This window comes from Aspergillus fischeri, genomic scaffold (assembly GCF_000149645.3).
Source record: "Aspergillus fischeri NRRL 181 1099437636266 genomic scaffold, whole genome shotgun sequence".
Taxonomy (NCBI): domain Eukaryota; kingdom Fungi; phylum Ascomycota; class Eurotiomycetes; order Eurotiales; family Aspergillaceae; genus Aspergillus; species Aspergillus fischeri.
In genome coordinates this window covers 495,465-522,155 of record NW_001509760.1, presented here as the reverse complement: position 1 = coordinate 522,155, position 26,691 = coordinate 495,465, and the positions used below count along the sequence as shown (strand labels likewise).

Below are 26,691 nucleotides of genomic sequence, written 5' to 3'. Positions count from 1 at the left end.
GGGGATGCTGAGCGCCACTCTCCCTCGCGAACAAGTCTTCGCCACTAGTTGAAAGCGACAAAAAAGAGAATGAAAAATGTCGCAGACATGCATGGTATCAACAACGAGAAGATGAACCCCATCCTGTGACCGCCAATTCATGCATTGAATAGAACTGGAAGACTCAGCAACAAACAGAGAAGCTACAAGCATGCGAATGGGATCACCAATCGTCGTCATCGTCTTTCTCATCATCTGTACGAATTATTAGCTTGTTTCGCTAGCGGACAATTGATGTGGGAGAAACTTACCGCTACCGCTAACTTTTTGCTTCCTCTTCGCAAGGGCGTCTTGCAAAGCGCCGGCCAAACCTCCTTGAGCGGCACCTCCGCTACTTGGTGTTGGCGCGGTCGACTCAGCAGCAGATCCGGGAACAAGGGCAGCGCTCCGATCTCTCTTCTCAGAATCTTTGACTTTCCGTAATCCGCCGCCTCCAGAAGCTCGGATAGCAGCCAGGAGGTCATCCCTACCACCCGTTGGCTTAGGCAGAGGTGGAGCCGCGCCACCCGCAGGGGGAGGTGGGGGAGGTGCACTGGCACCAGGAGGAGGCGGAGGTGGAGGAGGCGCGGAGCCGCCAGGAGCCGGCGGAGGCGGCGGGGGTGGTGGAGGGCCTGCGATTGACGGGGGAGGAGGAGGCGGAGGTGCGGGTGGTCCTGCGCTTGCTGGAGGAGGAGGGGGAGGTGGTGGTGGAACACTCGCTGAAGGGGGTGGAGGCGGAGGAGGCACAGCACTAGTGGCCGGAGGGGGAGGAGTTGGCCGTGAAGCAGCAGGAACTGGCGGAGGTGCGGGAGGTGGGACAGGATTGCGGGCCGGTGGAGGAGGCGGAGGACCTGCCGCAGAGGTCGGCGCATAAGGAACTTTGGGAGGAAGCTGTGGCGGGGTGGCAGGGCTTCGCGGAGGAGGGGGAGGCGGCCCTGGAGGTGCCGAGCTACGGCTGGGCGGTGCTGGCGGGGCGGATACCTTCCGCTCCCCCTGGAATGGAGGAGGAACGCCGAAACGCGGGCCACCACCATCCTCCATAGGAGTCTTGGGAGGTCGCGGAGGAGGAGGCGGGCCAGGGTTGGTACCGGACATGGCTCTCTGTCGGCCAGGAACGGGAGGGCCAACGGTGTGAGCGAGCTTCCCAGCATCTGCGATTGGAGGCGGCGCACGGAACCTGGGTCGCGGAGGTGATGGTTCACGAGCTGGTGCAGGCGCCGATTCCTCTTCCACTTCAGGACGAGCTTTGCGCGACGGGGGAGGAGGTGGCGGCGCGCCCCGTCGACTGCCCGCGCTGTTGCCGGTGTTTTGTGGACTGATAGGGGTGGTCTTCAAGGCGGGAGGCGCTGATGGAGGTGGAGGAGGCGGAGCCTTACTTCGCCTCTGATCTTCCGAAGGAGAGGCTGTGGGTTCGGCTTCGTTGCCTTGTCTTTGTTCTATATAGGCCTTAATAAAGTCGGAATTCTCCGCAATCTGGTCTTCCGTAATTCCCATCTGCAGAAGTTCATCTAGGAGCCCCTTCCATGATGGATCACTAGTATCAAAGGGCAACTCCTTACGCGGGGGCCCGCTCGGAGGAGCTAATTGAGTTGGAGGCGCGGAAGGTGCTGCCGGTGTGGGTGCAGGAGGTGGCGCACTCGAACCAGAGGGTGACCGATGGCCTAAGAGACTGCCAAACAGCGAGCGTCCCACGCCGGATTTGCCATTGACCATAGGGGCCGGACCCTGACCTCGAGTTGATGCGAACGGTGTTTGACGGGTTTCCTTGCTTGCATGTTTCTCCCGCTCATGCATCTTCTTGATGAAGGTCTTTGCCTCTTTCTCATCAGCAAAGGAGAAACCGGCCGCGCAGTCTTCAAGCTCGAATGTGTGGAAGAACGTGCGGTCCTGATTGTATGCGAAATTATCGTAGATTTCCTGGTCCCAGATAACACCTCTCCCAGCAGGCTATGCTCCGAAGTGGCGGGGAGCCGTCAGTAGTCTGTTCTCTGAATTCCAGCCTTGTTCCGAGAAGTAACTACTCACAGATACATCCACTAGCTTCAGCCAGAAAGTCCGCCCGACCAGGTCGTTGGCAAGCACCGCAGCACCCTGCAGACCTGTGTATGTCCATCTTTGGGGATCCGGGTATGCGACATAGAGCCGCGCAACGGCTACAGCAAGGATCTTGTTCGAAGGTTTCGAGACATTCCTCTTCACGGTTTCTTTGTCGGCGTCGCTGAGAATGGACGGCATGACGGATCACTCAGAGCGCTGAGACTGGACGACAGAGGGATAAATTGCACGACGGATGGGTGGCAACAATAACTTTTCTTATATTATGTGTCGCGGATTCATCGCATGAGGAGAGGTGTGGCTGCTTCAATGAGAATCGAAGAGCGCTCGTGTGCTAGGCACGGGTGTTGATACACTGCGGCAACCACGGGGTTATAAAGAGAGGCTGGGAAATGATAGAATCTGAATTGAATAAGTAGAGTAAAGGGAGGAGATAAAACTGCTTCTTTTCTATAAAAGTGAGGGAGGTTTGAAGCAAAAAGGTAGCGTGGTATTTGTGTAGGAGATAGGAGAGAGAGAAGATGAGCCTGTTGGGTTCGGTCACTTCGGACACTGGAGTTTGGTGGTTACCTACTGGGGGGCACTAAACCAAAGCAGAGGTGGGGAACTTCCATCACTATCTTGTACTACCAGGCTGTATCTACAGAGTAGCAGCACTGACTGACTGATTGATGTCTAATAGATATCTACTGCGAGGTTAATAGAATATAATTATTAACATCTAGAAACCATGCCAGTTACTTAGTTCAATATCTGTCTTTTTTCCTCTGGGTAATTTCATCCTGTTTAGGCCACACATCTGTTAAAGGGAAGAAATGCCTGCCTAATATATACATTTGTATCACTGCTATAGTTGACTAACAGTACAAAGATTTAGTTGTATATATAGGCAGCTTCACTGAATGTCGGACTTCTAGGGGCTAGAGAACCCACTGAATTCGATAATAGTCAATATTATTACCTTAGAAATGACTGTCCGTTAACTAAATTTAATCAAGGAGTTAATCCTGGTCTTGTGGACTGCTGCACAACATAAATGCATGAAGTATACCTACGACGACGTCATCCCGCCTACCACGAATTACACCAAGTATAAAGTAGGCCTGCTTGCTTACTGCCTTTTCGAATTCCTGGATTCTATCAACTATCTCCCTAAGTTTGCAAAGACATTTCAAAGTCACTATCTATCAGCTAATCTAAGAAGATACGCAATATCCGTTCAACGGAATTCATCATGCCTGTCATTCCGTCAGACACTTCCAACTTCCCCACGGCGCAGGGAAGCAATAACCCCGAAGACAACTCCTCGAAGGGCTCAGAGCATGAGCAAAAGAAGGCTACTGCCTTTGATCATATCTCTAAGGGACCCCAGATTCCTGATAGTGAGAATACCTTCACAAAGACAACATTATACAGCCTACTGATAGCGATCTAGGTATGCCACCCAAAGCCTCGAGGGAGGAGATCGAACAGCGCAAGAAGGAACTGAACCAGTAGAATGATGTATTTTGCTGCGGACGATTATTTCAGGATTATGCCGTCTTCTCAACAAAATCGCTGTGATTTTCAGCTCCTTCCCATCCTCCTTACTTGTTTCCTTTCTTGTATTAACGAGTGCAACGACTGCAATGACACACTACCCGACTGTACCAGAGCGATGATTGTCCAGCATAGTACCAAACAATCTGCAAATCCTGTTTCCCAAAATTGGTGAATCTTGAAATCTATTTCGGATCTCGAGCGATAGCTGCTGAGCCAAAGAATTTGAAGCATCAGCGGCACCATGCTTGGGCATGAATAACTCACTCACGAACTGCAGATTATCATAAGTACTTCTTGTAGAATGGGAGTTCTGGAGACCAGTGGCGTTATTCCAATTTTCAAAGCTTTGAGGCCTCAGGGTCCGCTTGTTGAGCGAAACATGAGACTGCCACTGCTTGAAAGTTGTATTCACCAATTCAATAGACAAACATCAATCGATCGGTCCATTCTATATGTCCGTCCTTACCACAGCCATTGTCTTCACTAAGTAGATTCTCAGAATCAGCATTGGGCCGATTCTAGCAAGAGTACGGAACACCAGATGATCCGCATCAGTCCTCGCTATAAGGCGGCAATCACAGAGCTTTACTGTGTGGCGCGATGTGCATAATCCAACATACGCATCTGGCAACAATCATTATGTTTCTGAATCACCGGCTGAGGGTGTCAAGCTGGATTGACTTATGAAGTTCCTGTCGGCGTTGCTAACAATAATGCTGATCTGAGGCCATTTCTTGTGCTAGGCCGAAAAAGGTAGTCCAAACTACTTGAGTCAATTCGGACAATTACATCATAGTCAGGTGACATCGCGTCCTCATTAATGCTCAGTTTATCGCAATAAAGGACGATTTTCCGCGTCAAGAGGCTCGTCATGCCACCTGAACGCGCCAATGTCCCGGTGAAGCTGTCCTTGCCCTTGGTAAGCGCCTTATTAGAGCTGAAAGATCGTTCCTGGACCGCAGTCCATGTGCTGACGGCATCGCATACAGCAATATCAGCAGGACATCTTCAACGAACTACGCGGCGAAGATGAGCTTGTCATCCTTGCCCGAGGCTTAGGCCTCCTGCGCTTGGTGACGAACTTACTCCACTTCTACGATGCTGCAGGGAATAACTTAGTACTGGTTGTGGGTGCTGATGATCGGGAGAATGAATGGATCGGTGAAGGTACGGAGTACGCGGATAGCAATATCTTACAGGTCTTTCAGAAGTTGCGAGACTAAAGCTCGTAGCCCTCGCGGAACACTATGCCATTAGCAAGACCCCGCTGGCCAGGGGTCTTAAAGTCATCAACACCGAAAGGGCGACGGTTCCCATGCGGTAGGTGCTATATGAGTGGAATAGGTATCTAGTCACTGATAATCCTCCAGAGAGAAGATCTACGCCCAAGGTGGTATCCTGAGTGTAACATCCAGGATACTTGTGGTTGATCTACTGTCAAGTAAGCTGTCTTTCTGAGTACCAGGATGTTATCTTCTAAGACATGCCCATAGAACTCCTCGACCCAGAAAAGATCACAGGCATGGTTGTACTCCACGCAGACAGGTATAACCTAGTGCCAAGAGATCATCAACGAACGTCCGCTGAAGGTATCCTAGGATAGTAGCAACTTCTACTGAAGCTTTCATAATTCGGATCTATCGGCAAATCAACAAGTCTGGCTTTCTCAAGGCTTTCTCCGACTCGCCAGAGCCGTTCACGACGGGATTTGCTCCTCTGGCGAATTATATGCGTAACCTGTTTTTGCGCAAAACATCATTATGGCCACGTTTTCACGTCACTGTTGCCGAGTCATTAGAGGGACACAGGAAAGCCGAGGTGATTGAGCTTGAGGTGCCGATGACCGATAAAATGCGCGAAATCCAGAATGCGGTCCTAGAGTGTGTGGAAATCAGTATTGCAGAATTGAAGAAAGCAAATACTGGACTTGACATGGCGGACTGGACTCTGGACAGCGCGTTGCATAGGAGCTTTGATATCGCGATAAGGCGTCAGCTCGATCCCATGTGGCATCGAGTGAGTTTTAGGACCAGACAGATTGTCAGCGACCTGTCTGATCTTCGCTCGATTCTTCAGTACGTCTGATTGCCTCAAACATGCACTATCTGGTGTCTGCATAGGAACTCACTCTTAGTACAGCGCGTTGCTTACCTATGATGCGGTCTCCTTCGTGAAATACCTGGATACTATTGTGACCGCGCATTCCCCACCGCCTGGTTCGACAAGACATAATTATTCACCCTGGCTCTTTCTCGATGCTGCTCACGTACTCTTCCAGACCGCGAAGTCAAGGGTGTACGAAGGAAAGATCACCCGTGATGCGGCCAATACTCTTGATTCTACCCTTCGACCTGTCCTGGAGGAACAGCCCAAATGGGCCGTTCTAGCAGAAGTGCTAGAGGAGATTGAACAAGATGCTTATTTAAATCCTGTCAGCACGGATGAATCGAATAGTACTGTCCTCATCATGTGTACCGACCAACGGACCTGCCGGCAGATCAGGGAGTATCTCGGAACAATGCATGCCAGAATCGGTAAAGACAAGGCAGAAGATCTGGAGGACCTTGATGCTATGAGTGAAAAGAAATTTTCTGCGGAGGTAATGTTGCGGAGGAGACTACGCGAATATCTTGATTGGAAGACTTCGTTGGCAAATGTTAACAGGAATCTATCTGCCAAATCAAGCGACGACACGCAGAACGCAAAGGGCCAGGAGTCACCGAAGCCAACGAGTCAGCAGGGCAGAGCTCCTCCGAACAAGCGACGTCGTGTCCGCGGTGGAGGAGCAGTAACATCGGCTGCAGCGCGAGTGCCGAATGCTAGCGTGCAGACTGACACCGAATTGCCGGGCCAAGTTTCTAGCTTACTAGAAGAATTACAACCAACTGATATTGAAGAGACACAGAAAGGAGAGATCATCAATGATGATCTGGAAGACATGGAAGACTTCTTCGAGCTATATGACATGGACGACCTGGTCATAGTGCATCCCTACGATGGCGATATGGACGAGCATATACTGGAAGAAGTGCGGCCGCGATACATTATTATGTACGAACCCGACCCAGCATTCATTCGGCGAGTGGAAGTCTATCGCAGCTCGCATGTTGCAAGGAATGTAAGGGTATACTTCATCTACTACGGGGGCTCTGTGGAAGAACAACGTTACCTGAGTGCCGTCCGACGAGAGAAGGACTCGTTTACTAAGCTTATAAAAGAGAAAGGGGTAAGCGACTTCGACCATGTCTCACTCTTCCCTTGTACTAATTGATCATCACCAGAGCATGGCTGTCACCCTCACCCATGACAAGAGTCAAGAAGATCCTCAGGAACAATTCCTTCGCACAGTGAACACGCGTATCGCCGGAGGGGGTCGATTAGCCGCAACTGCGTCACCTCCTCGAGTAGTCGTGGACGTCCGAGAATTCAGAAGCGCTCTGCCGTCTCTGTTGCACGGGAACAACATGATCATCGTCCCGTGCCAGTTAACAGTCGGCGATTATATCCTGACTCCCGATATCTGCGTGGAGCGTAAATCAGTCCGTGACCTCATCACTTCGCTGAGAAATGGCCGCCTTTACAACCAGGCCGAGACGATGCTCCAGCATTACAAGAACCCTCTACTGCTCATCGAATTCGACCAGAATAAATCCTTCACATTCGACGCGTTCGCCTCCGCGTCGACACCCGGCACATCATTCCTTACCGACTATGGCTTCTCGTCATCCGGAACAGGAACCACTTCCCTATCCGTCAGCAGCTCCCTCATGAACCCATCCAGCCCCAAATCCGCCCAGCATCTCCTCGTGCTTCTCACTCTGACTTTCCCACGCCTGAAGATCATATGGTCGTCCTCACCCTATCAGACCGCCGAGATCTTCGCTGAGCTGAAGAAAAATAACCCGGAACCGGACCCTCTCCGGGCTGTGCAGATTGGCCTCGATATGGATATTGTCGCATCGTCACATCCAGGTGATGTCATGACGGCGGCGGGGATTGAGCATCGTACGTTCAATGCTCTTCCTCAGGACATGCTGCGTGCTGTTCCAGGCGTGACGCCAAAGGTGCTCGAGCGACTTATCCTCGAGATGGGAAATATCAGCGAGATTGCGAATATGGATGTTGAGCAGCTTGATCCTCTGATTGGAAGGGAGGCAGCGCGGAAGATCGTTGGCTTCTTCCGTAAAAATTTGTTCGATAATAGTTGAGATTGTCTATACTCAAGACGCATATGGGCACAGTTTATACAAATAATGAGGAGTGACTACCAGCTACATGTACAATCGGGAAGAAGTCTTTGAAATATTTTATTTATCATAAACCTCTCATGAGTCTATCGTCAATTTTCAACAGGAAAAAAGGAACGAAATAACAGACAAACGAATTGCTAACACGAAACATGCAGCTTGCAGCCAGTTTCATTACATGCATCGGCAACTATTTCTCTGTAGAATTACCCGAAATCGCGATTCACGACGGAGACCGAGTTACGGCACAGCCGACTCAGCTCAGCAGCATGCACGATCTCAGAAATTCCCCTATCAACCCTGACAGATAGGAACGGCACCGGGTGGCGCTTGAAGCGGTCTCGAACGCGAAGCGGGGAGGCTCCGCAACTCAGATCCTCCTCGGTGTCACCTTTTCGGAAGACAGGCGACACAAGAATAGAAAGAGCCCAGGCGTCGAACTTCCTCCCATGCGCGGCAGAAACCGCTGGTCGCAACGGAAAGAAGAATCGACAGAACCTCCTGGGGTCGGAGAACAGAGTTGGCGGTAAAGGGTGCCCCGGTGGGCTCGCGCAGGGTTGACTGCACAGGGGTGAAGGGTATTTAGAGCTCGTCGACATCGATCTCCTTCTCGTCTTCAGACTCGCGGTCCTCGTCGAACTCGACGTTGTCCTCAAAGCCTTCGTGGCCATAGGTATCGGTTTCATTGATCTTGGCGTGCTCGGGCAACTCGCCGTAGGCCTTGAGACTTCTGGCCTCGTCGGCGGTGTACTTCATGATAACGTCGCCCTTTTCGTCCTGGTAGTCACGCAGCGAGAGAAGGATGATGTCGCCCTGGTTGATCCAGACCTTCTTTCTCAGCTTGCCTCGGATGTGTGCCAGTCGCTTTTCGCCGTCGAAGCACATGGCCTCCAGTCGGCCGTTGCCAAGCATCTTCACGACCTGCGCATACTCCTGGCCTTCTTCCTTGAAGACGAGCTCACGCTTCTCGTTGTCGTTCTCGTTCTTTCCACGACGCCTGTTCTTACCACCCTGTAGACGAACGTTAGCATCTGATTGGAAAATATCAAGAAATTCGTGGCAAAATCAAAAATCCAAGTCTTTTCTATCATTTCGTATACCGTGATGACCGCGTTCGCGCAGCGCAGCCAAACAGACTGATACGGCGAAATGGCAGTGAAAAACTTTCGCAAGCGGGGTACTCTTTGGGAGGGAAACAGAGTAATAGCGACAACTTACTTTTCCCTTGTTCTTGGGCATGGTGACGACTCGCTATCCGCGCTGACTTTTCCTCTTGATACGGTGACAAGTAAGTTGGTAGAAATAGTTCCTAGGGATCAAGCGAGGTGAAAGTGGGGGAGTGTCGAGTTGGGCGGAGAGAAGCGCCGGGATCAAATTCGACGCAGTTCAAATATATAGTGGGCAGTCACCGGTGGCGTGGCGGCCTGAATTCTGCCTAAGGCTTGCCACGCGAGGTACTTGCCAATCGGGATCATTGGTGTACACCGCCTTTTGCATGGGCACTCGGGCCTTTTTGTGGCAGAAAAAGAGCCACGGAATCAATGGAAGAAACAATAATATCTCCAAGGAACCCGACGCTATTGATGCTGATTCGAATTGTTTCTATGAGTATTGGACTCGTTTACGGCTAAGACAGTGCGTGTTACTCATATAAGTCACCTCTCATTATTGGATTTGCTGTCTTCTGTGACTTAGCCTCAACGCTATATTGATGTGCCAACAGCCTGTGCCCCGATGATCGAGGCAAAGCCCAGAACCGGACCTATACCTTCTCATGATGATTGGACAAACTGTACAAAGGAAGCTTGTCAAAGGCACAAGTCAGTTCTACATGCGCTATAACCCTAAGGCAGTCCTACCACCAGTTGCCAGTCGATATATCCTCTCTGAGACACATCCCATCCGGCCCAAGATCCAACATCTGTACGCCAACCGGGATCCTAGTACACTGTGGTGGAGGGTAAATCCACAACCGCTGCAGTCGTTTAAGCGAGTGGTTCGTTCATGGGCTACGAGGCGGGTCCGGTTGGCGTTTCGACAAGCCCTGGCAGCACAAGGGTTCGACATCGAAGGTAGAAGGTTAGTGTCAGAGACCTCGGGATCTGCGGCTACAAGATCACCGAAGGGAGGTCTCCAGGGTAGCCTCGAGATCGCTGTCCTACCGCAGAGTGTGAAGGTGGGATACGACACTGTTCGGAAGGAGATGGATTATCTCCTAAGAACGTTGCTGAGGCATTTGAGAGACGGCGAGAAGCAGACAAATACCTCTCGCAAGCGGGGGCAAGATCATAAAAGCATGCCCACAAACACTAGTTAATCATAATGGGAGAACGGCAAGTCGCTCTGGGACGTGAAGCAAGTATACACTCTCGCTCATGGTGTATGAGACTGTATGTATTCACTGGCATTACTGGGGCTTTGGCAGCAGCCGATATTTCACGAAAGACGTAAAATGGGGGAGATGCGAACCATGCGACACAATAATAACCTTCAACATTGAAGTCGTAATAATCGATCTTGTTAAGTCCTTAAAAATAGCATTCCCGACCCCAAGTCTGGGCCGCGCAGGCCGTGCCTTCTTGGCATGTTGACAACTAAATTAATGGGGTTCGATCATCCCAATAACCAAGTCAACAACGGACAGGCATCCACTTCTATTCCCCTTCTTCCACTTGAATCTATCGGCTGCTGCACGAGAATCAATTGCGCCATCCCTGATTGATCCTGGTTTGCCGTCCTATTTCTCAAAATGTTGGTCTCCTTGACAGTAGGCAAGGTAGACGCAGGAGTTGCTGTGCTCTTGACGCAGGACAACCGACTCGTAAGCTCCCCTCTCCCAGCATAATGATTGTCACCCGACTAGAAATTGCGCATCTTTCACAACTCAAAATCCTGCTCTCGAATCGCAGGATTTCTGCCTCACTAGTAAGGGGCTGTTGGAAGATTCACGGCTGCTAATCTGGGCAATCTACAGATCGAATTCCCCTCCGTCCTTCTCCCGAACAACATCACATCTGGCAGCATTGTCGATATCACAGTATCGCGCAACCATGCCGCCGAAGCTGCGAGCACTTCAGCCTTCCAGGCGCTACAGAAGCGGATTCTCAACACCTACGGCGTGAAGACCCCTGCCCCTCCTGTCCTCCGGCTCCGTAACGCAACACAAACCTCCCTAGTCCTAGAATGGGATCCAATCGACCTGGCCACTGCGTCGCTCAAGTCGCTTTCTCTCTACCGCAATGGCTCGAAAGCTGGTTCGATACCGAGGCCGCTCGAGACACGGAGCACCAAGATTAGCGGTCTCGCCATCGACACGGAATATTCCTTCCACCTCGTCCTGCGCACAACAGCCGGCACATACCAATCGGAGAAACTGACATGTCGGACACACAAGATGACCGATTTGTCCGGTATCACGGTGACCCCTGGCGTTCTCCCCGAACAGCAGAAGGAGGCGCTCGCCGCGGCATTGGAACGTATCGGCGGCAAGATGATCGACACAGTGCGCATCGATACCACTCACTTTGTATGTACAGAAGGCAAAGGCCCGCTGTGGGCGAAAGCGGTGGAGATGAACATTCCCGTCGTGGTTCCGGAGTGGGTGGATGCCTGTGAAGCGGAGGGCACCATCGTTGGAGTCCGGGGCTACTACCTGAACGCAGACCCCAAGGCCAGACAGCTCGGCCCCATTCACGCCTCAACACATCAACATACCAGATCCTCCGTGTCGATGGCAACCAATGCGCCATCTCAGTCTCAGTCTCAGTCTCAATCCCAGCCCCAATCACAGTCTCAGAGTAGACTGAGCCTCCAGCCTCAACCTGCGCACCAGAGGGAATTGAGCGTTGGGGAGCCCCCCGTGACTCCTTTCCCCGGCGCGGATATGAGTGGCCAGCCTCGAGCGGATGAGAGAGAGGTCTCGTCGGATGAAGAGGACTTGCCCCCGCCCCCTCCTCCGAAGGATGATGCTGCAGGTGCTGGACCCACAGTGAACGGCAAACCTGAGTCGACAAGCCCGGAGGAAGTTGCCTCTCCTGGAGACAAGGAGGAACGGAGTGAGATTGACGAGAAACACGACGAAAAGGATGAAGATGAAACCGCACACGAACAGGCTGAAGAAGAGCAGGAACAGGAAGAACCAACGACAAACGACAGTGACGCCAAGGGTAAGGGGAAGGAAGGCGAGGGGGACTTTAGCGAGATTTCTCTGTGATGATCGCGATCTGCATCCCTGATGCTTCGTGCTGAACAGTGTCTGCGTCTGCATACTTGCCCCGTGCATTACTATACCATTGTGACGAACCGCGCAAAGTCGACGGCACTTGATTATGCGTTTCTCTTCATCTTCCCTTGAACCCTCTTATTTCCGAATGTATGCTCTGCCCTTATCTGATGCATTTTTACTTCGTTGTACAGTATATAGCCAATCTTAATGCCGTATGACCTCACTCCTACCCCTGCTATGAATGATAGACCAAGGGAAGCCCAAGATCCGCTAAGCAAGTACTCGTAAATCTCGTGACTCTATTCATATCGTATCATACATGCTCCATGATTCTAAGTGTATGGAAAAGGTCAAATGCCACGAAATGCAAAATGTAATGTACCTCTAGTCACCGGGACCTCGAAACATCGCTCCGTCTGTGTTTTAATCTCATATCACGCGCAATTAACGCAATTGAATGTATGCTGTAGTGATTTTTGCAGATGCTGGTATGCAGGTCTAGACGTTCCGCACGACGTCGTCGATAGCCTGGGCCACGTAGGCGACGTTCTTTTCACTCACTGAGCAGCAAAGAGGTTAGTTGAATTCGACTGGTGGTGTAGGGAGAGATTGACTTACAGCCGCTGATGGAAGCTCTGCCGGACTTAAGCAGGTAGATGTGATACTTGTCCTTGAGGGAATGGACCTGCGCGGGGGTGAGCCCGGTGTAGGAGAACATTCCATTCTAGATAAGCGTTAGCCTTCTGTGTAAGTTACTGGTTGTGGGCTCATTAAAGGGAGGAGGGAGAGGAGGGGAAATACTTGTTCGACAATGTGTCTCCAGGACCCCGGGGTCTGCAACCTCAGAAGCTCGTCATAGAGAGCCTTTCTCATTGAGCGGATCCGCGAGCTCATTACTTTGAGATCCTCGTGCCACTGCGCGGTGAGTTCCTCGTTCGTCAGGACCTTCTTAACGATGTTGCAACCCGCTGTAGGGCCCATAGAGTACTCGCCCCGGATCAAATGGCACAGATTAACGACGACGGTGTCGCGGAGACTCTCGCTGCCTTGGGGCAGGACGTAGTGGAAGGCGCCTACGCGCTGTCCGTAGAGCCCGAAGTTCTTGGAGAAGCTCTGCGCAACGCACATCTCCATGCCGGGCTTCTCGTTGAGGAAGTAGCGCACCGCCCAGGCGTCCTCCTCGAGGGACCCCGACGCGAAACCCTGGTAGGCCGAGTCGAAGAAGGGGAAGATCTTTTTGCGCTCGCAGAGGTCGGCAATGGCCTTCCATTGCTCCTTGTTGGGATCAAGGCCGGTGGGGTTATGCGCGCAGGCGTGGAGGAGGATGACATCGCCTTGCTGCGCCTCGGCCTCCAGGGTCGCCATCATACCGTCGAAGTCGAAGGAGCGGGTCGCGGGGTTGTAGTAAGGGTAGGTCTTGCGGGGGACGCCTGCGAGTTCCCAGATGGTCATGTGGTTGGCCCAGGACGGGTTGGAGAGCCAGACCTTTTTGGGCTTCATGTGGGTTGCCAGGAACAGGGCTCCAAGGTGGTTTGCGCCGGTGCCTGCGACGGTCTGGACGGAACCAATGCGGCTCTTGTGCTTCTCCGCTGCGTTCTTGCCATCGAACCCGAACATTATGTCCCGAGCCAGCTCGAGGAAGGGAATGTCGCCTTCGATGGCGGTGTACTCGTGTCTACTAAGGCTGTCTTCGGCGTGCAGTTGCTTCTCGGCTTCGCGCACGCATGGAAGAGGCCATGGCTTGCCGTCGTCGGTACGGTAGACGCCGACTCCCAGGCTGACCTTTTGCGGGAAAGGATCCGTGGCATATGCGCGATTCAAGGCGAAGATCTCATCCGGTGGGACGGGTGCCAGAGTACTGAGCACAGACATGGTGGCGGAAAATTAACTAATTTGTGATTGCACTAGAAGGAATTTGAGGTGATTTATGGTATCTTTAAATTGGTATATGCAAGACGGTAAGGAGGGGTCAGATGCGCGAGAACGATGCAAACTGAAGTAAAAGAAGAGACAACAATGCGCAATTGAGCATAAATCGTCCGTCAGTGAACCTGTTCGCATAAGTGTTCGAGAACCCCGATATCGCAGTCTTCGGTTTCCGCGGCTTTCACCGCGTTTTTTCCCTCATGTTCCGCCTCTGCATGACCTTAGCCGACGGCAATAGGATGTAGTACTCAAGAGTGGGTCCCTTGTTGATGACATGCTTGCCATCATATAACTAACTAGTACCTCTAGCACCTGCAGAGATAGACAAGGCTATCTCGGGATTCTTTGCGAGGATGCAATTGAAGATCAGACGCAGTTGGTAAATCGCCCCAGGTCGTGTGGGTGGCTTGAGCGCATCGCCTCTGTGACAATGGAGAATAATGATGAAACATCTTCAGACCTTCAGCTTCAGTTCTAGTCTTGTAACTGATTGATTGATAGATGGAGGGCTTGAAATAGAATGAAGGCAAGTGGTAAGACACAGCAACTTTCAGCTGACCGGGAGCGATTTACCACTGAATATATCCCCGAGAGGCAGATAAGGAATCTCAGCGGTTACCATGCTGACGGTTGATATATGGAAGATTGCCATCAAGACATAGATAGATAGATGGACACAAAGTCCCGAGAGAATGAAATGAAATGATAAGCTGACTGTATAAAAGAGGGGTTGTGAGGGGGTTTGGAGAAGCCTCCCCTTCTCTGTCCTTTTATTCCTCTACCTTACGTCCTGTTTTGCTCCATAGCACACCTAAATCCTATCACCACAATTGAACAAAAAGTACAAGTATCAACATCGCTCTCCTAGAATGACAGACTCGTCATCAGCCGGAAACAAGGAGCTGCATGCTCTTCGACCGAAGACCATTCATCAACCTCTTCACAATGCTATCCCTCCCGAACTACTCCCTCGTTTCGACCCGGTCTACGTGGAATACTACAACAAATATAATGCTGGACGGCTACACACTCATGAGGTACCCATCGAAGACTTTCGTAGAAATCCCGCCAAGTACACCATCGCCTATGGCCGCGCAGCCGGACCAGATGTGTTCCGCATTACTGAGCAGAAATGCCCCGTGAAGGACGGAGAGATCACTGTGCGGATCTTTGAACCCGCTTCAGCGTCCGATGACCAGGACAATCTAAAGAAAAGAGCAGCATATGTCAACTTCCATGGAGGCGGCTGGGTGTTTGGTGATCTCTCTGTCGATCATGATTTCTGCAAACGCCTCGTACACGGCCTCGATGGCCACTTGGTGGCTTTTGACGTCGATTACCGACTGGCACCTGAGTACAAGTACCCAATTCCTGTCGAGGATTGCTGGGCAGCATTCAACTGGGTTAGTGACTTGGTCATCAATTCCTTCACTGCACAATGTCGAAGTCTGAGACCAAAGGTCTGACAGTCGGTTCAGATTAGATTGAAGAAAGCAGACGAATTCAATATCGATCCGGATCGGATGGCAATCGGTGGTGTCTCTGCAGGAGGACAACTGTCGGCCGTTCTTGCACATCTCTGCCGTGATGCCAACATTCCACTGCGCCTGCAACTATTGACTGTGCCAGCCTGTGACTTGCACAGTGTCTTCACGCCAGACGGACAGTTTGACCGCGAGAACTGCCCATACGAGTCATACCGGGAAATGGAATTTACGCCGGCGCTTCCAGCAGCACGAATGGCATACTTCCATAGGCATTTTCTTGGGAACCCTCGACCTCCCAGATCCGAGGAGGTAGGTATCCGCTAGGATACGATGTTTGTCTGGGGATGCTGACAAGGAGTTAGGACTGGAAAATCTCTCCTATGCTGGCTCCTAATTTTGAAGATTTAGCACCTGCTTTGGTGTATACAGCAGAGATGGACCCTCTCCGGGATGAAGGCGAGGTTTATGCTGCCAAATTGAAGGATGCCGGAGTTCGTGTGGAACTGATCCGTGCTGTCGGAGCACCTCATATTTTCCCACTATTGGATGGAATTTTGGAGTCGGGGAGGGTGTATAACGAGAAGGTGATAGCCACGCTGCGGAGGGAGCTTTTGGTGTAGTCTGAGGACACTTTTTATCTCCAAGACAATAAGATATGCTATGAGACTACGGAGTAGTGTTTATTTATGACGCCAGTGTTATTCCTTTCCCGGACAACTGAAGAAGAAGGATCATGGTTTATCCGACGACGATATTTACCATACATTACCACTAAGACCCCCGAATCTAACGGATTTTGAGAAGATTGTCCGGTGGTATTGTGTTTCTGGAATACCGGACCGGGTGTTTTCGGCAGAGAAGCTCGGAAACTGGTTGAGATAGCTCTGTAGAAGAAACAAAAGGGCAAAAAAAAGCGGCCGGACGGAAACTGGCAGAAGCTCTGTTTTAATTGTCTCATTCTACTCGTCTTCTTCTTCCGCTCGCGCTCTTTGCTTCCCTTTTTTACTCATCTTAGCCTCACGGCATCCCAATTGAAAAAAATCAACAGCTTCGGCAACAGCCAATATGCTGACTTCATCCACCAACTCGTCCCGAGCCGCGGTGCGCTCGATGGCCTCATTGACACATGCAGCGACTCGTACCACCTCGAAGAACGCCCCCGCAGCTGCCCGCAATGCTTTGGCTTTCGCTGCCCGCTCCCCCGCTTCGTTCAGTAGCCGTCGGGCGCTGAGCTCCAATACCCGTTCTCTCGTTCAATTCCCCCGCCTTCAGTCCATTCAATCCGTCTCCAACAAGAGAACTTTTGGCACAACCGTCAGGATGGTGAGTGTGCAGCCTTTTCCTGATGGAAGAAAAGCTGGCTTGACCGATCCGCGTTATCAATGTGTCCGCAGGACCTTGTGATCGCAGTCAGTGGAATATTTGTGAATCATGGTGCTGATCATCTTCCTTTAGGCTTCTGCTACACGAACCGAATCCGATGCCTTCGGTGAAATTCAGGTGAGTAACAGACAGATCCTCTCCTCTGTTACAGGTTCTAAGGCGGCTGTCTTCTAGGTCCCGGCGGACAAGTACTGGGGAGCCCAAACCCAGCGGTAAGCGACCGAGAACAACCGGCATTCCAAACACCAGCCAGGGATCCGGCGAAAGGGACTTCACAAATTGCTGATCGAGATGAGGATAGCTCCCTGACCAACTTCGACATCAACCAGCCCCAGGACCGCATGCCGGCGCCTGTGGTCAAGGCCTTCGGTATCCTGAAGGCTGCTGCTGCTGAGGTCAACATGCGCTATGGTCTTGGTAAGCTTTCTTTTCGGCGAAAAACATTTAGTTGAGAAAATGCTCATGCATGTTCTAGACCCCAAGATCGGTGAGGCCATCAAGCAGGCTGCCGGTGAGGTGGCCGAGGGCAAGCTGATGGACCATTTCCCTCTGGTTGTCTGGCAAACCGGTTCAGGCACCCAGTCCAACATGAACGCCAACGAGGTTATCTCGAACCGTGCCATTGAGATCCTTGGCGGTACCATGGGCACCAAGAAGCCTGTCCACCCCAACGACCACGTCAACATGTCCGCCTCTTCCAACGACTCTTTCCCCACTGCCATGCATATCGCTGCCGTCCTGGAGCTTGAGAACACTCTGCTGCCTTCCCTGCGCAGCCTTCGTAACGCTCTCCAGAAGAAAGTCGAGAAGTTCGACAAGATCATCAAAATCGGTCGTACTCATCTGCAGGACGCCACCCCCCTGACTCTCGGCCAGGAGTTCTCTGGCTACGTCGCTCAGTTGGACCGCAACATCGAGCGCGTTGAGGCTTCCCTCCCCCACCTCCGCTACCTTGCCCAGGGTGGTACCGCCGTCGGAACTGGTCTGAACACCTTCAAGGGTTTCGCTGAGGGTATTGCTGAGGAGGTCACCAAGCTGACCGGCACCGAGTTCAAGACCGCCCCCAACAAGTTCGAGGTTCTTGCCGCCCACGACTCCATCGTTGAGGCCTCGGGCTCCCTGAACACCTTGGCTTGCTCCCTCTTCAAGATCGCCCAGGATATCCGTTACCTCGGATCTGGACCTCGCTGCGGTCTCGGCGAGTTGATTCTGCCTGAGAACGAGCCCGGTTCGTCTATCATGCCTGGCAAGGTCAACCCCACGCAGTGCGAGTCCCTTACCATGGTCTGCTCCCAGGTTATGGGCAACCACGTTGCCGCTACCGTTGGTGGCATGAACGGCCAGTTCGAACTGAACGTCTTCAAGCCTCTGATGATCCGCAACCTGCTGCACAGCGTGCGCATTCTCTCCGATGGCATGAAGAGCTTCGAGAAGCACCTTGTCGAAGGCCTCGAGGCTAACGAGCCCAGAATCAACACTCTCCTCCACGAGAGGTATGTCTACAATCCTTTGCAATCATTCTATCTGAAGCGCTAACCTGCCCTAGTTTGATGCTTGTTACCTGCCTGAACCCCGTTATCGGCTACGACATGGCCTCCAAGGTCGCCAAGAACGCTCACAAGAAGGGCATCACCCTTAAGGAGAGTGCAATGGAGCTCAAGGCTCTGAGCGAGGAGGACTTTGATAAGCATGTTCGCCCCGAGCTGATGCTGAGCCCCAAGGAGAAGAAATAGAGGTATGAAAAGCTGTTTGGGTGGCCGGAGCTATGATTTAAGGTCTTGCTTATCTTAGAGCGCTGTAAGGTAGCGGTTCATTATATTTGTATTACTGAAAATCTACTGTACTATTTATTCCGATAGGTTACCCTCTTTCGTAAATTTACGAACAAGTCGGACTCTTTACTGCTAGAAGGAGTATTCCTGGCTGGCCTTGGGGCGCGCTTTGGGTGCCAATGCATAGAACAATCAGAACTCTGGCTTTTTTATTATCAACAAACAGGTACAGAAAAATTCAGTGCTCTTGTTTTATTTGAAAGAAGGGTCAAAATGTACTAAAACCGTCAGACATGTAGTTTAGAGCTGAACAAACTTCGCCGTCAGGAGTATTTATATGTAGGATGTTACCATTCCATACAGTCTCCCGGGATCATCCTTTTTTCATCTGGCCGCTCTATTTATTTTCCTTTTCCTTGCCTGATCCGCCATGCAAAAGCATTCGGGCCTAGCCCTCCTGGGTCACTGCCCATGGGATGCTCCATCAGATGAAGTTGAGGATGGAAAGAACTGGGCGGCTGAGAGCGCCCCATCTCTTCCTTCTATTAGCTATCTTCCTTAAGTTCAAAAAATCCTGTGAATGGCATGGTGAATATCAGAACTGGGTAGAGGTCTGTACTTTAATCAAAAACCTTTAAGCAAATGATTAACCACTTTGGGACAGGCGTAGCCATCTTTTATACTTGCTCTATAGTTGGTTCTCTTCCAAGCCAACATTTGTTTTCTCCTAAGGTGCCAAGAGGGTCTACAGTACTTCTTCTGCCCAAGGGAGCGGATGCAAATGCTCCCTCCTTGCCTATCAAAGGGGCCACTCAGCACAGCCGTCTGGACATGGTGCGCATGCTGCTGAATGCGAGGACTGTAAGCTCCCGCCAGACAGAAACGTGGTTCAACGCGCTCTTTCTTTGGCCAAAGATAATAGTCTTCCCTGCCATGGTTGGCTTACTCGAGCGTCACTGTACGGGAGGAACAGATCACTGCACCAATGAATGTGGCGTCGAGTCCTCAGCTCTCATGAATGGGTGTATACGCTCCAGTTTTCTATGAACAAAGAAGTAGGCTTTTTGGGGTCGAGACCTTGCTGACATTCTGCACCTTACTATATTCTAGTAGCTTAAAACCTCAACAACGTCTTGATATTGTACTAAAATGTCCGAGACCTCGTTGAATGAACCTTCACCCAGATATTAGGTAACAGAATAACGAAAAACCATCTTCTGATCCTTCTCATTGAGTGGCAGGTCGGTCTCGAGGACGTCGCACGATCCGAAAACAAGGACGATACACGTTTCCTTTGACATTTGATCATCCTTCGTCTTCTTCGGCTGGGTCCCTGACAAAGCGCGGAGAGTCCCTTCAAATTTATCAAAGCAAGTGGTTTTCTCAGCCGCGGTCTTTCTTGTCGGTCCGTCCGGTTCTTTGTTATCGAGTACACGGTAGACAATCTTCTAATTTTACCACTCTTTCATATTTCCGAACGGTTTTGGATTGTACCATGGTTCAGGATGTCGATTTCAACGAGGGAATGACCTCGAGGACTAACAGAAGGAGCTGGTCGTTTACTCCAAGTCGGAACAAAGAGTTCTCACTGTGCATTAACTGCCAGTTACTGGGACTAACGTTGAACTCTGCATATATATATCAGCATCTCTCAGCCAGGATATATTAAAATCAAGATCGTGAACCAACTGATTCATACACGCAAGATGGCCGAGTTCCGATTTGGCCCTAAAACCCGCAGTGATCTAGAGCAAGTGGTGTACCGGACCTACATATGCCAGATCTCTCGCTTTCTAGATGCTCATGGAATCCCCAATGTGCTCTGGGGGGAGCTTATGCTGAATGCTTCTCATTCCCCTCGTGATAGACGTAAGTCCGCAGTTCCCCCGAAGCAGGACAAATGCAGCTGGAGGAGCTAACCACCAGATAACAACAGGGCATTTGCATTGTCATCCCCGATGAACATATTGACAAAGCGCGCGACCTCTTGCTAGCAGCCGGCTGTCCCCCGTGCCAGTCAGGGAGCCTTTGCCCCTTCTACCATCCCTATTCTTCCCGCGCCATCCCCTACGCACACTTCAACCTCGTGGACCGCGGCCCCTTGGACTTCTACAAACCCGAGATATTCGGCGAAAATCCCCGGGAATGGTACACACTGGAACTCTTCAAGAAGTCTGACGTGCTGTGGGGAGCGCCTGAGATCCCACTCGGCCCACCCACTCCTAATGATCCTGATTATTGGACAGTCAACGATGACCGACTTCCTGAAGTCGCCATTGAATACCATCTAGGCCGCATTGTCGACGCGGATTATCCAGTCAAGATCCCCTCACCAGCGCGCTTCGCTGAGTCACTGACCCTCTTGTACTTCCGGGACAACTTTCCAGAAGAAACTGCCAGAGGGCACCACTGGGATTCGCTGCTGATGGATATGAAGGTATTTCTGAAAAAGCACCGCCTTTTTGAACTTAAGGACCTTCCGTCTCGTACTCGGAGCTGGTTTGAATTTCTGGACAAACCTCCAGGGAACAAAACGCAAGGTCGTATGGGGCGGAAGTTTGCGATGGCAATGAGGAGGGCCGGCGAGGTCCCGATGAGAAGTCCCTGGCCCTCGGCAGTTCTTGGGTTGCCTGAATGGCGTGAAGAGCTTAGACAATGGGGGAAGAAGGAGGAAGAGGAGATGAGGAAGGAAGCAGAAAAAGTGAAAGAGGAGATGAGGAAGAAACAAGAAGAAGTGAAAGAGGAGCAGACTGCGTGATAGAATGATAGGTGGTTTTCTGTTTATTTTGTATTCACCTATTTATTGTTGTCGATTGTCATATTCTGGGCATGTAGCTGCTCAACTTACTTACCTGTTGTTATACCCTATTCTGTGACTGTTAGACGAAGATTCACCCTCTAGAGCAAGCCCACTAGTTGTGGCACAATGAAATGCTTTCAATCAATAATGTCTTATATCAGAGTGGCTCATAATGCTACCCTTTAAGTCAATGAATAACTAAGACAGGCTGAATGCTTCATACGAAGAAGTTTCACCCTCCAAAGTGAGAGTAATCCCAGTGGTTGCGGCATAATGGATACTTCCAATCAATAATGTCTTGTATCAGGATAGCTCAGAATGCTACCCTCATGTCTGCCATAACAAAACAAAATGGATGCTCTACACGATTTTGACAAAGGATAAAATAAGCCGTGTCTCCATGTATATCCCCACCCTTGTTGGAAAGTGAACATCTGTTGCAAGGTGCAGTGATTCTTGAACCAGCTGATGACCATAAATGAGAGGATTCATTCCCTTCTTCACTGGCTCAGTCACTACCAACAGTCACTACCAACTTCATTTCACCAAGCTCTGCGACCTAGTTTAAAAGCTATACCCCCAGAACCACAGAACAACTCTCAGCATCAACATGGCTGGTCTGTCCGACAATGTCCTTAGGGCTGCACTCAGAGCTGCAGCAATGGCGCTCATTCTGTCACTACAAGCAATGCCAGAGCTGCGGGGGGTGCACGTTGCAATTATAGGTGGCTTAGCGGTCCAGCACTATGTGGGAAACCGCCGGCGAACCTCAGTGAGTGCACTGAAGAACCCAATTCAGTAACGCATGCTAACGATGCCATGTCTCCTGGCGCAGGATGTGGATGTTCTGCTTTTCAGCCCTGATTATTCTATTGACACCCGAAGGATCCGCAAGGAGCTGGTCTCCCGATTCTCCCATCTCTTTATGGAGTGTGCCGACCCTCTGTTCTTCAAGTACAGGCATGGGGACTCGACGCACTTGGTGCAGGTTGACCTCATTCCTCAATATCTGGTATGTTTTGGTGCCGCGGTCAGACAGACGAGGTTGAACTAATGTGATTGACGACAGCCTCCGTACCTACCCGCGCATGCGATGGCTCTCAGCAATGTCCAGACAGACCATTTACCGTTTATCGCCCCATTAGACCTCATCGCGTACAAGGTCCATTGCTCCAGCATGCGGCCATGTCCGGATAAGCGAAAACAGGACGCTGAGGACGCGAGGATGGCCTGGGAAATGGTATACAGTCTGCGGCTCGTTCCACTCAGCCAAGCGCAGAGCCGGGCCATTTTGCCGGGGCTGGATCTGATGGCAGAATATTCCAACGTTTGTGACTGGATAAAGAAGAGGCTGAGACAATGGGTATATATGTCAGGGGGACCATTCCGTCCACGAAGATGAAGAAGTTGGGGGTCGATTCAATAGTATAGAGCAGTTGATGAGGTCCTGCTGGCCAGAGACTGATATAAATAGATTGTACTAGGGATGGCCCATTTGCAGGTGTTTAGAATGTGGTTTAGTGTATGAGAGAACCATAAACATGGACTGCTTGCTGGCAGACAGGATGATGCGCTGACTGAACTAAACCACTGTGCATGGTAGCACTGTTGGCGTATTCACAGATCCTAACAGACCCATGCTCCATAACAAGAGCTCACTGATCTAAGCAGATGCTGGAATGCCTTACTCCTTTTCATGCTTGCTAAACCTGGATACTCACATCTCCGTCTATCTAATCCATGCGCCACAGAATCCTCACCAACCACCCTCCCCTTTTCTGTCTGCTTCTTCTCTCCATTCATCCCTCCTTTTCACCAAGGAAGAGAAGAACACTAGCTTTGTGTCGATATCTCAAGCTTGGCACCCACTGCATTGACCTCAGGCTGTGGATTCTGCAGCAAAAAAGGATAAATCTCTTACGATGCTCTGGATATAAGGTGATCCCCTACTGTGGCTGTGAACACCAAGCCGCTCATCGTCCTGATTTCATCAGCGACGTCTTGACTGCTCCTGTCTCACGAGCATGTTCCGCAGACACTCTCCAGAAGTGACAGCTACTGGAACAGTGGAGCTCGTTCTTAACATAGTTGTTGAGCACGTGGGTGCGTTTCTTGTGGATGCCTAACGGCTTGCTGTCCGCGCTGTCATTGACCACCAACGCTTGGTTGAAACTGACGACTTGAAGCTAACGCCCAACATTGCACGCTTCATAGAATTATTAAGGTATCAGAAGCCGTTATTGCAAGCACTCTATTGGTCCACCCATGACTAGCAGAGCGCTCGCCACATAATTGCCAACAACTAGACTGTTAGCAGTCTACTATAAGAGGTAGACAATATCAAATTTCAGAGGGCTGAATGCGTTTTCGATGCGATTCGGACCTGTATGTTGTGAATAATGATTAATGATCTGTCTCTTTGGACTCGAGGGAGAAATCACTACAGCTTGTTGAACTCATTATGCACCTGCTGCTCCGAGCACGGACTTTATCTTCTTGAACTGCTCGAGAATAGCAGTCCCCATTGGAGGAGACCTTATTCCGGGAGAATAGCCCTTCAACAAACGTTGCCGCACAATTTGCTCAACAGTGCGGATTTTCTCATTTCTGAGTGCCTACTCAGCGTACAGCTGCTGACCCTTGGTCCACACACTCGGTGCGCGCAACTTCCCTCAAGCCAACAGTCTGAGTCTTCGCATATTCACCGCTTGACGCATCTATACAGATTGTGATAGACGTAGGTGATTCTAATCGCAATAGGTTGAGGATAAGACATGAATGGGTCTTGCAAGTACTTGCACATAGTAGGAATAAGCCCTGGAATGGCTCTGATATTAGGCTCGACCAAGTCGAGTTCCCGTGGACACAGTCAAGCAAATTAACCTGAGCCTCAAAACTGCTGTTCAGCTATTCATTCTTCTGTAAATATGTAATACTCCATTGCTCTGTTCAGCGGACATTCATCATCACTGCCTTGTGATCTTCCGCTCCTTTAGATTAAATAGCACCTCAGAGAGAAACCACAGAAATTAAAGACTCCACTAAAGTAGAGTCAGTGTACATTCATACTGCACTAAGAGTGGATGGTTTATACCTTAGAAGAGATATTACAGGTTGGTATGCCTGCTCTTAAAGTGGCAGGCCTTTGATCAAAATTTCCTAAATGGATTAGCAGAAGGCCAGAAGCCTTTATTATTTACTATATCTTCTATGGGATTCTTAGAATAAAGGAAGAGAGTTGATTAAAGGAAGAAATAGGGCACATATAGTCTATATGTTCTTAGTATTATTAGTAATGTAAGAGTGCCTATTTATAGCATAGTTCTGGCAACTATAAAGTTCTAAGGAGGAGCTGTCTCAGCCACTAAGTTTAGCAGCGAGATGATACAGCCTACCGACCAGGTAGCCTATTGATATACCAACCAGGTATATGTCTGATATAGCGATACAATGATCCAACGCGGATCAAGGATAATAGAAGATACACAAGAATAATAATAGTAAAGATAGAAGCAAGGCCTATTAAGTATATATACGTAATAGTAAAAAAGGAACTAACTGATTGGACCAGTGAACTTGTACGTAAGTACGGAGTAGATAATTAACATTAAACGCGAGGAACTAAAGTAAGAATGCAAGATATGTAGTTGCCATTCTACCATCGCCAAGCCATGGTATATGGTAGTAGATTACGTGACCACAGAATAACTGTTCAGTGATGCCCGTCTCAGATGCTCCAAGCCTCAACCACGGACCGCCCTTTATTTATGCTCTTCCGCGCTGGGGAGCTGATGACTTGTCCACAACATTACTCTCGTTCGTTTCAATTACTGAGTTATCATCGCAATTGCCGTCTCTGAAAAATTGCACATAGATCCCTTGTCTCGCTCACCCATTAATTCCTTAGTACCTGACTTCCCGAGTCCAAATCAACCCCCCATAGTTCCCTAATCAACACCCCGCCCGAAGGTGCACAAAGCACAACAAACCCACCACCACCAGACCAACTCCTCCTCATCTATACTCAATTGCACCATTTCCGACAGGGTCAATACCAAAATGACCAACACAACCATTGCTCCGACGACGACCGCAGCCCCGGTCACTAAGTCCGTCGACACCCCCACCACAGACGAGAACACCCCCCTCTTCTCCCCCTCGCTCATCTCCCCCGATGTCCTTGCCGCCCTTCCCGCAGACTACACCATCCGCCCGCTGTGTCGCTCCGATTACAAGAGAGGCTACCTCGACGTCCTCCGCGTGCTGACGACCGTCGGCGACATCACCGAGGAGCAGTGGAACAGTCGGTACGAGTGGATCCGCGCCCGGAGCGACGAGTACTACCTGCTCGTTGTGTGCGACGGGGAGGACCGCATCGTTGGCACGGGCAGTCTGATCGTCGAGCGGAAGTTCATCCATTCGCTGGGGATGGTGGGGCATATTGAGGATATTGCTGTTGAGAAGGGACAGCAGGGGAAGAAGCTGGGATTGAGGATTATTCAGGCTTTGGATTACGTGGCTGAGAAGGTGGGGTGTTATAAGGTATGTTCTGTCTTCTGTCTTCTTTTTGGGGCTTGTCGGGATGGGCGATTGGGGCTGACTCTTGACGGACAGACGATTCTCGATTGCTCGGAGGCGAATGAGGGGTTCTATATCAAGTGTGGGTTTAAGCGTGCTGGGTTGGAGATGGCGCACTACTACTGAGTTGAGTTGAGTTCGACATTGAGCTGGACAGTGTTTAGATTCGTCGGGTTTGGGTATCTCGGCGTTGAACGTTTTATTTGAGGGTGCATTGACATCAAGGATCTCACGGTGGCATGCTTCGTCGTTGTTTCGGCGTCAACGATGAGTGTAGCTCTCGAACGGATTGATTGTGCTGTGCACAGACGATACTGAAGACCGATGCTCTGAAACCGTACAGACCGCCCAGCACGAAGTCATGCTGTTACCTCCGCGACGAACCGCTGAGACATTTCGGTCCTGAGCCCTACGTTTTTCTGTCATTCAGGTACATCATTTGTTAGAGTTGACCCCTGATAGAACTTCATTTAAGTATGCTAGACGAACTACTAGTAATTGTGAAAAGCACTCCTATTGATACTACGTTGTTAGATGCAAGTCTGGCACTACGAATAGCCCCAAGACGACTTCGAAAAACGTAGGGCATCAATTTACGACCGTAGAAGTAATACAACAAGCATAATCATGAAATCGAAAAGGAGCGAATCCGACGCAA

At 50.6% G+C, this 26,691-nt stretch overlaps 12 protein-coding genes across 12 annotated transcripts, besides 3 other annotated features; 9 read left to right on the top strand and 3 right to left on the bottom strand.

Annotated features, from left to right (window-relative positions):
- Positions 1-202: 202 nt before the first annotated feature.
- On the bottom strand, positions 203-2,253 carry NFIA_048830 (putative actin associated protein Wsp1; the record flags this gene model as incomplete). Its single annotated transcript, XM_001257442.1, has 3 exons — positions 203-234; positions 291-1,965; positions 2,044-2,253. 3 exons carry the CDS (start codon positions 2,251-2,253, stop codon positions 203-205), a joined length of 1,917 nt encoding a protein of 638 aa, XP_001257443.1.
- A 1,054-nt stretch (positions 2,254-3,307) lies between these two features.
- NFIA_048820 (uncharacterized protein) lies at positions 3,308-3,570 on the top strand (the record flags this gene model as incomplete). Its single annotated transcript, XM_001257441.1, has 2 exons — positions 3,308-3,455; positions 3,509-3,570. The coding sequence occupies 2 exons, from the start codon at positions 3,308-3,310 to the stop codon at positions 3,568-3,570; spliced, it is 210 nt and encodes a 69-aa protein (XP_001257442.1).
- A 916-nt stretch (positions 3,571-4,486) lies between these two features.
- On the top strand, positions 4,487-7,823 carry NFIA_048810 (ssDNA endodeoxyribonuclease RAD1; the record flags this gene model as incomplete). The annotated part of the gene is made up of 8 exons (XM_001257440.1): positions 4,487-4,534; positions 4,605-4,825; positions 4,891-4,935; positions 4,986-5,056; positions 5,109-5,160; positions 5,214-5,690; positions 5,755-6,841; positions 6,897-7,823. 8 exons carry the CDS (start codon positions 4,487-4,489, stop codon positions 7,821-7,823), a joined length of 2,928 nt encoding a protein of 975 aa, XP_001257441.1.
- A 621-nt stretch (positions 7,824-8,444) lies between these two features.
- Positions 8,445-9,101, bottom strand: NFIA_048800 (translation initiation complex factor eIF1A; the record flags this gene model as incomplete). The annotated part of the gene is made up of 2 exons (XM_001257439.1): positions 8,445-8,873; positions 9,081-9,101. 2 exons carry the CDS (start codon positions 9,099-9,101, stop codon positions 8,445-8,447), a joined length of 450 nt encoding a protein of 149 aa, XP_001257440.1.
- Positions 9,102-9,693: 592 nt separating this feature from the next.
- On the top strand, positions 9,694-10,179 carry NFIA_048790 (uncharacterized protein; the record flags this gene model as incomplete). Its single annotated transcript, XM_001257438.1, has 1 exon — positions 9,694-10,179. The coding sequence occupies one exon, from the start codon at positions 9,694-9,696 to the stop codon at positions 10,177-10,179; it is 486 nt and encodes a 161-aa protein (XP_001257439.1).
- Positions 10,180-10,611: 432 nt separating this feature from the next.
- Positions 10,612-12,075, top strand: NFIA_048780 (putative chitin biosynthesis protein (Chs5); the record flags this gene model as incomplete). The annotated part of the gene is made up of 2 exons (XM_001257437.1): positions 10,612-10,683; positions 10,837-12,075. 2 exons carry the CDS (start codon positions 10,612-10,614, stop codon positions 12,073-12,075), a joined length of 1,311 nt encoding a protein of 436 aa, XP_001257438.1.
- Positions 11,612-11,658: a microsatellite.
- A 510-nt stretch (positions 12,076-12,585) lies between the features above and the next one.
- On the bottom strand, positions 12,586-13,959 carry NFIA_048770 (putative aspartate transaminase; the record flags this gene model as incomplete). The annotated part of the gene is made up of 3 exons (XM_001257436.1): positions 12,586-12,647; positions 12,706-12,811; positions 12,889-13,959. 3 exons carry the CDS (start codon positions 13,957-13,959, stop codon positions 12,586-12,588), a joined length of 1,239 nt encoding a protein of 412 aa, XP_001257437.1.
- A 923-nt stretch (positions 13,960-14,882) lies between these two features.
- NFIA_048760 (alpha/beta hydrolase) lies at positions 14,883-16,120 on the top strand (the record flags this gene model as incomplete). The annotated part of the gene is made up of 3 exons (XM_001257435.1): positions 14,883-15,416; positions 15,492-15,809; positions 15,863-16,120. The coding sequence occupies 3 exons, from the start codon at positions 14,883-14,885 to the stop codon at positions 16,118-16,120; spliced, it is 1,110 nt and encodes a 369-aa protein (XP_001257436.1).
- A 445-nt stretch (positions 16,121-16,565) lies between these two features.
- Positions 16,566-18,616, top strand: NFIA_048750 (class II fumarate hydratase; the record flags this gene model as incomplete). Its single annotated transcript, XM_001257434.1, has 6 exons — positions 16,566-16,823; positions 16,956-17,000; positions 17,058-17,095; positions 17,185-17,300; positions 17,359-18,376; positions 18,430-18,616. 6 exons carry the CDS (start codon positions 16,566-16,568, stop codon positions 18,614-18,616), a joined length of 1,662 nt encoding a protein of 553 aa, XP_001257435.1.
- Positions 18,617-20,361: 1,745 nt separating this feature from the next.
- NFIA_048740 (uncharacterized protein) lies at positions 20,362-21,413 on the top strand (the record flags this gene model as incomplete). Its single annotated transcript, XM_001257433.1, has 2 exons — positions 20,362-20,524; positions 20,650-21,413. The coding sequence occupies 2 exons, from the start codon at positions 20,362-20,364 to the stop codon at positions 21,411-21,413; spliced, it is 927 nt and encodes a 308-aa protein (XP_001257434.1).
- Positions 21,329-21,401: a microsatellite.
- A 552-nt stretch (positions 21,414-21,965) lies between the features above and the next one.
- Positions 21,966-21,991: a microsatellite.
- A 74-nt stretch (positions 21,992-22,065) lies between these two features.
- On the top strand, positions 22,066-22,509 carry NFIA_048730 (uncharacterized protein; the record flags this gene model as incomplete). The annotated part of the gene is made up of 2 exons (XM_001257432.1): positions 22,066-22,227; positions 22,291-22,509. 2 exons carry the CDS (start codon positions 22,066-22,068, stop codon positions 22,507-22,509), a joined length of 381 nt encoding a protein of 126 aa, XP_001257433.1.
- Positions 22,510-25,514: 3,005 nt separating this feature from the next.
- Positions 25,515-26,159, top strand: gup1 (glucosamine 6-phosphate N-acetyltransferase; the record flags this gene model as incomplete). The annotated part of the gene is made up of 2 exons (XM_001257431.1): positions 25,515-25,997; positions 26,070-26,159. The coding sequence occupies 2 exons, from the start codon at positions 25,515-25,517 to the stop codon at positions 26,157-26,159; spliced, it is 573 nt and encodes a 190-aa protein (XP_001257432.1).
- Positions 26,160-26,691: the final 532 nt, after the last annotated feature.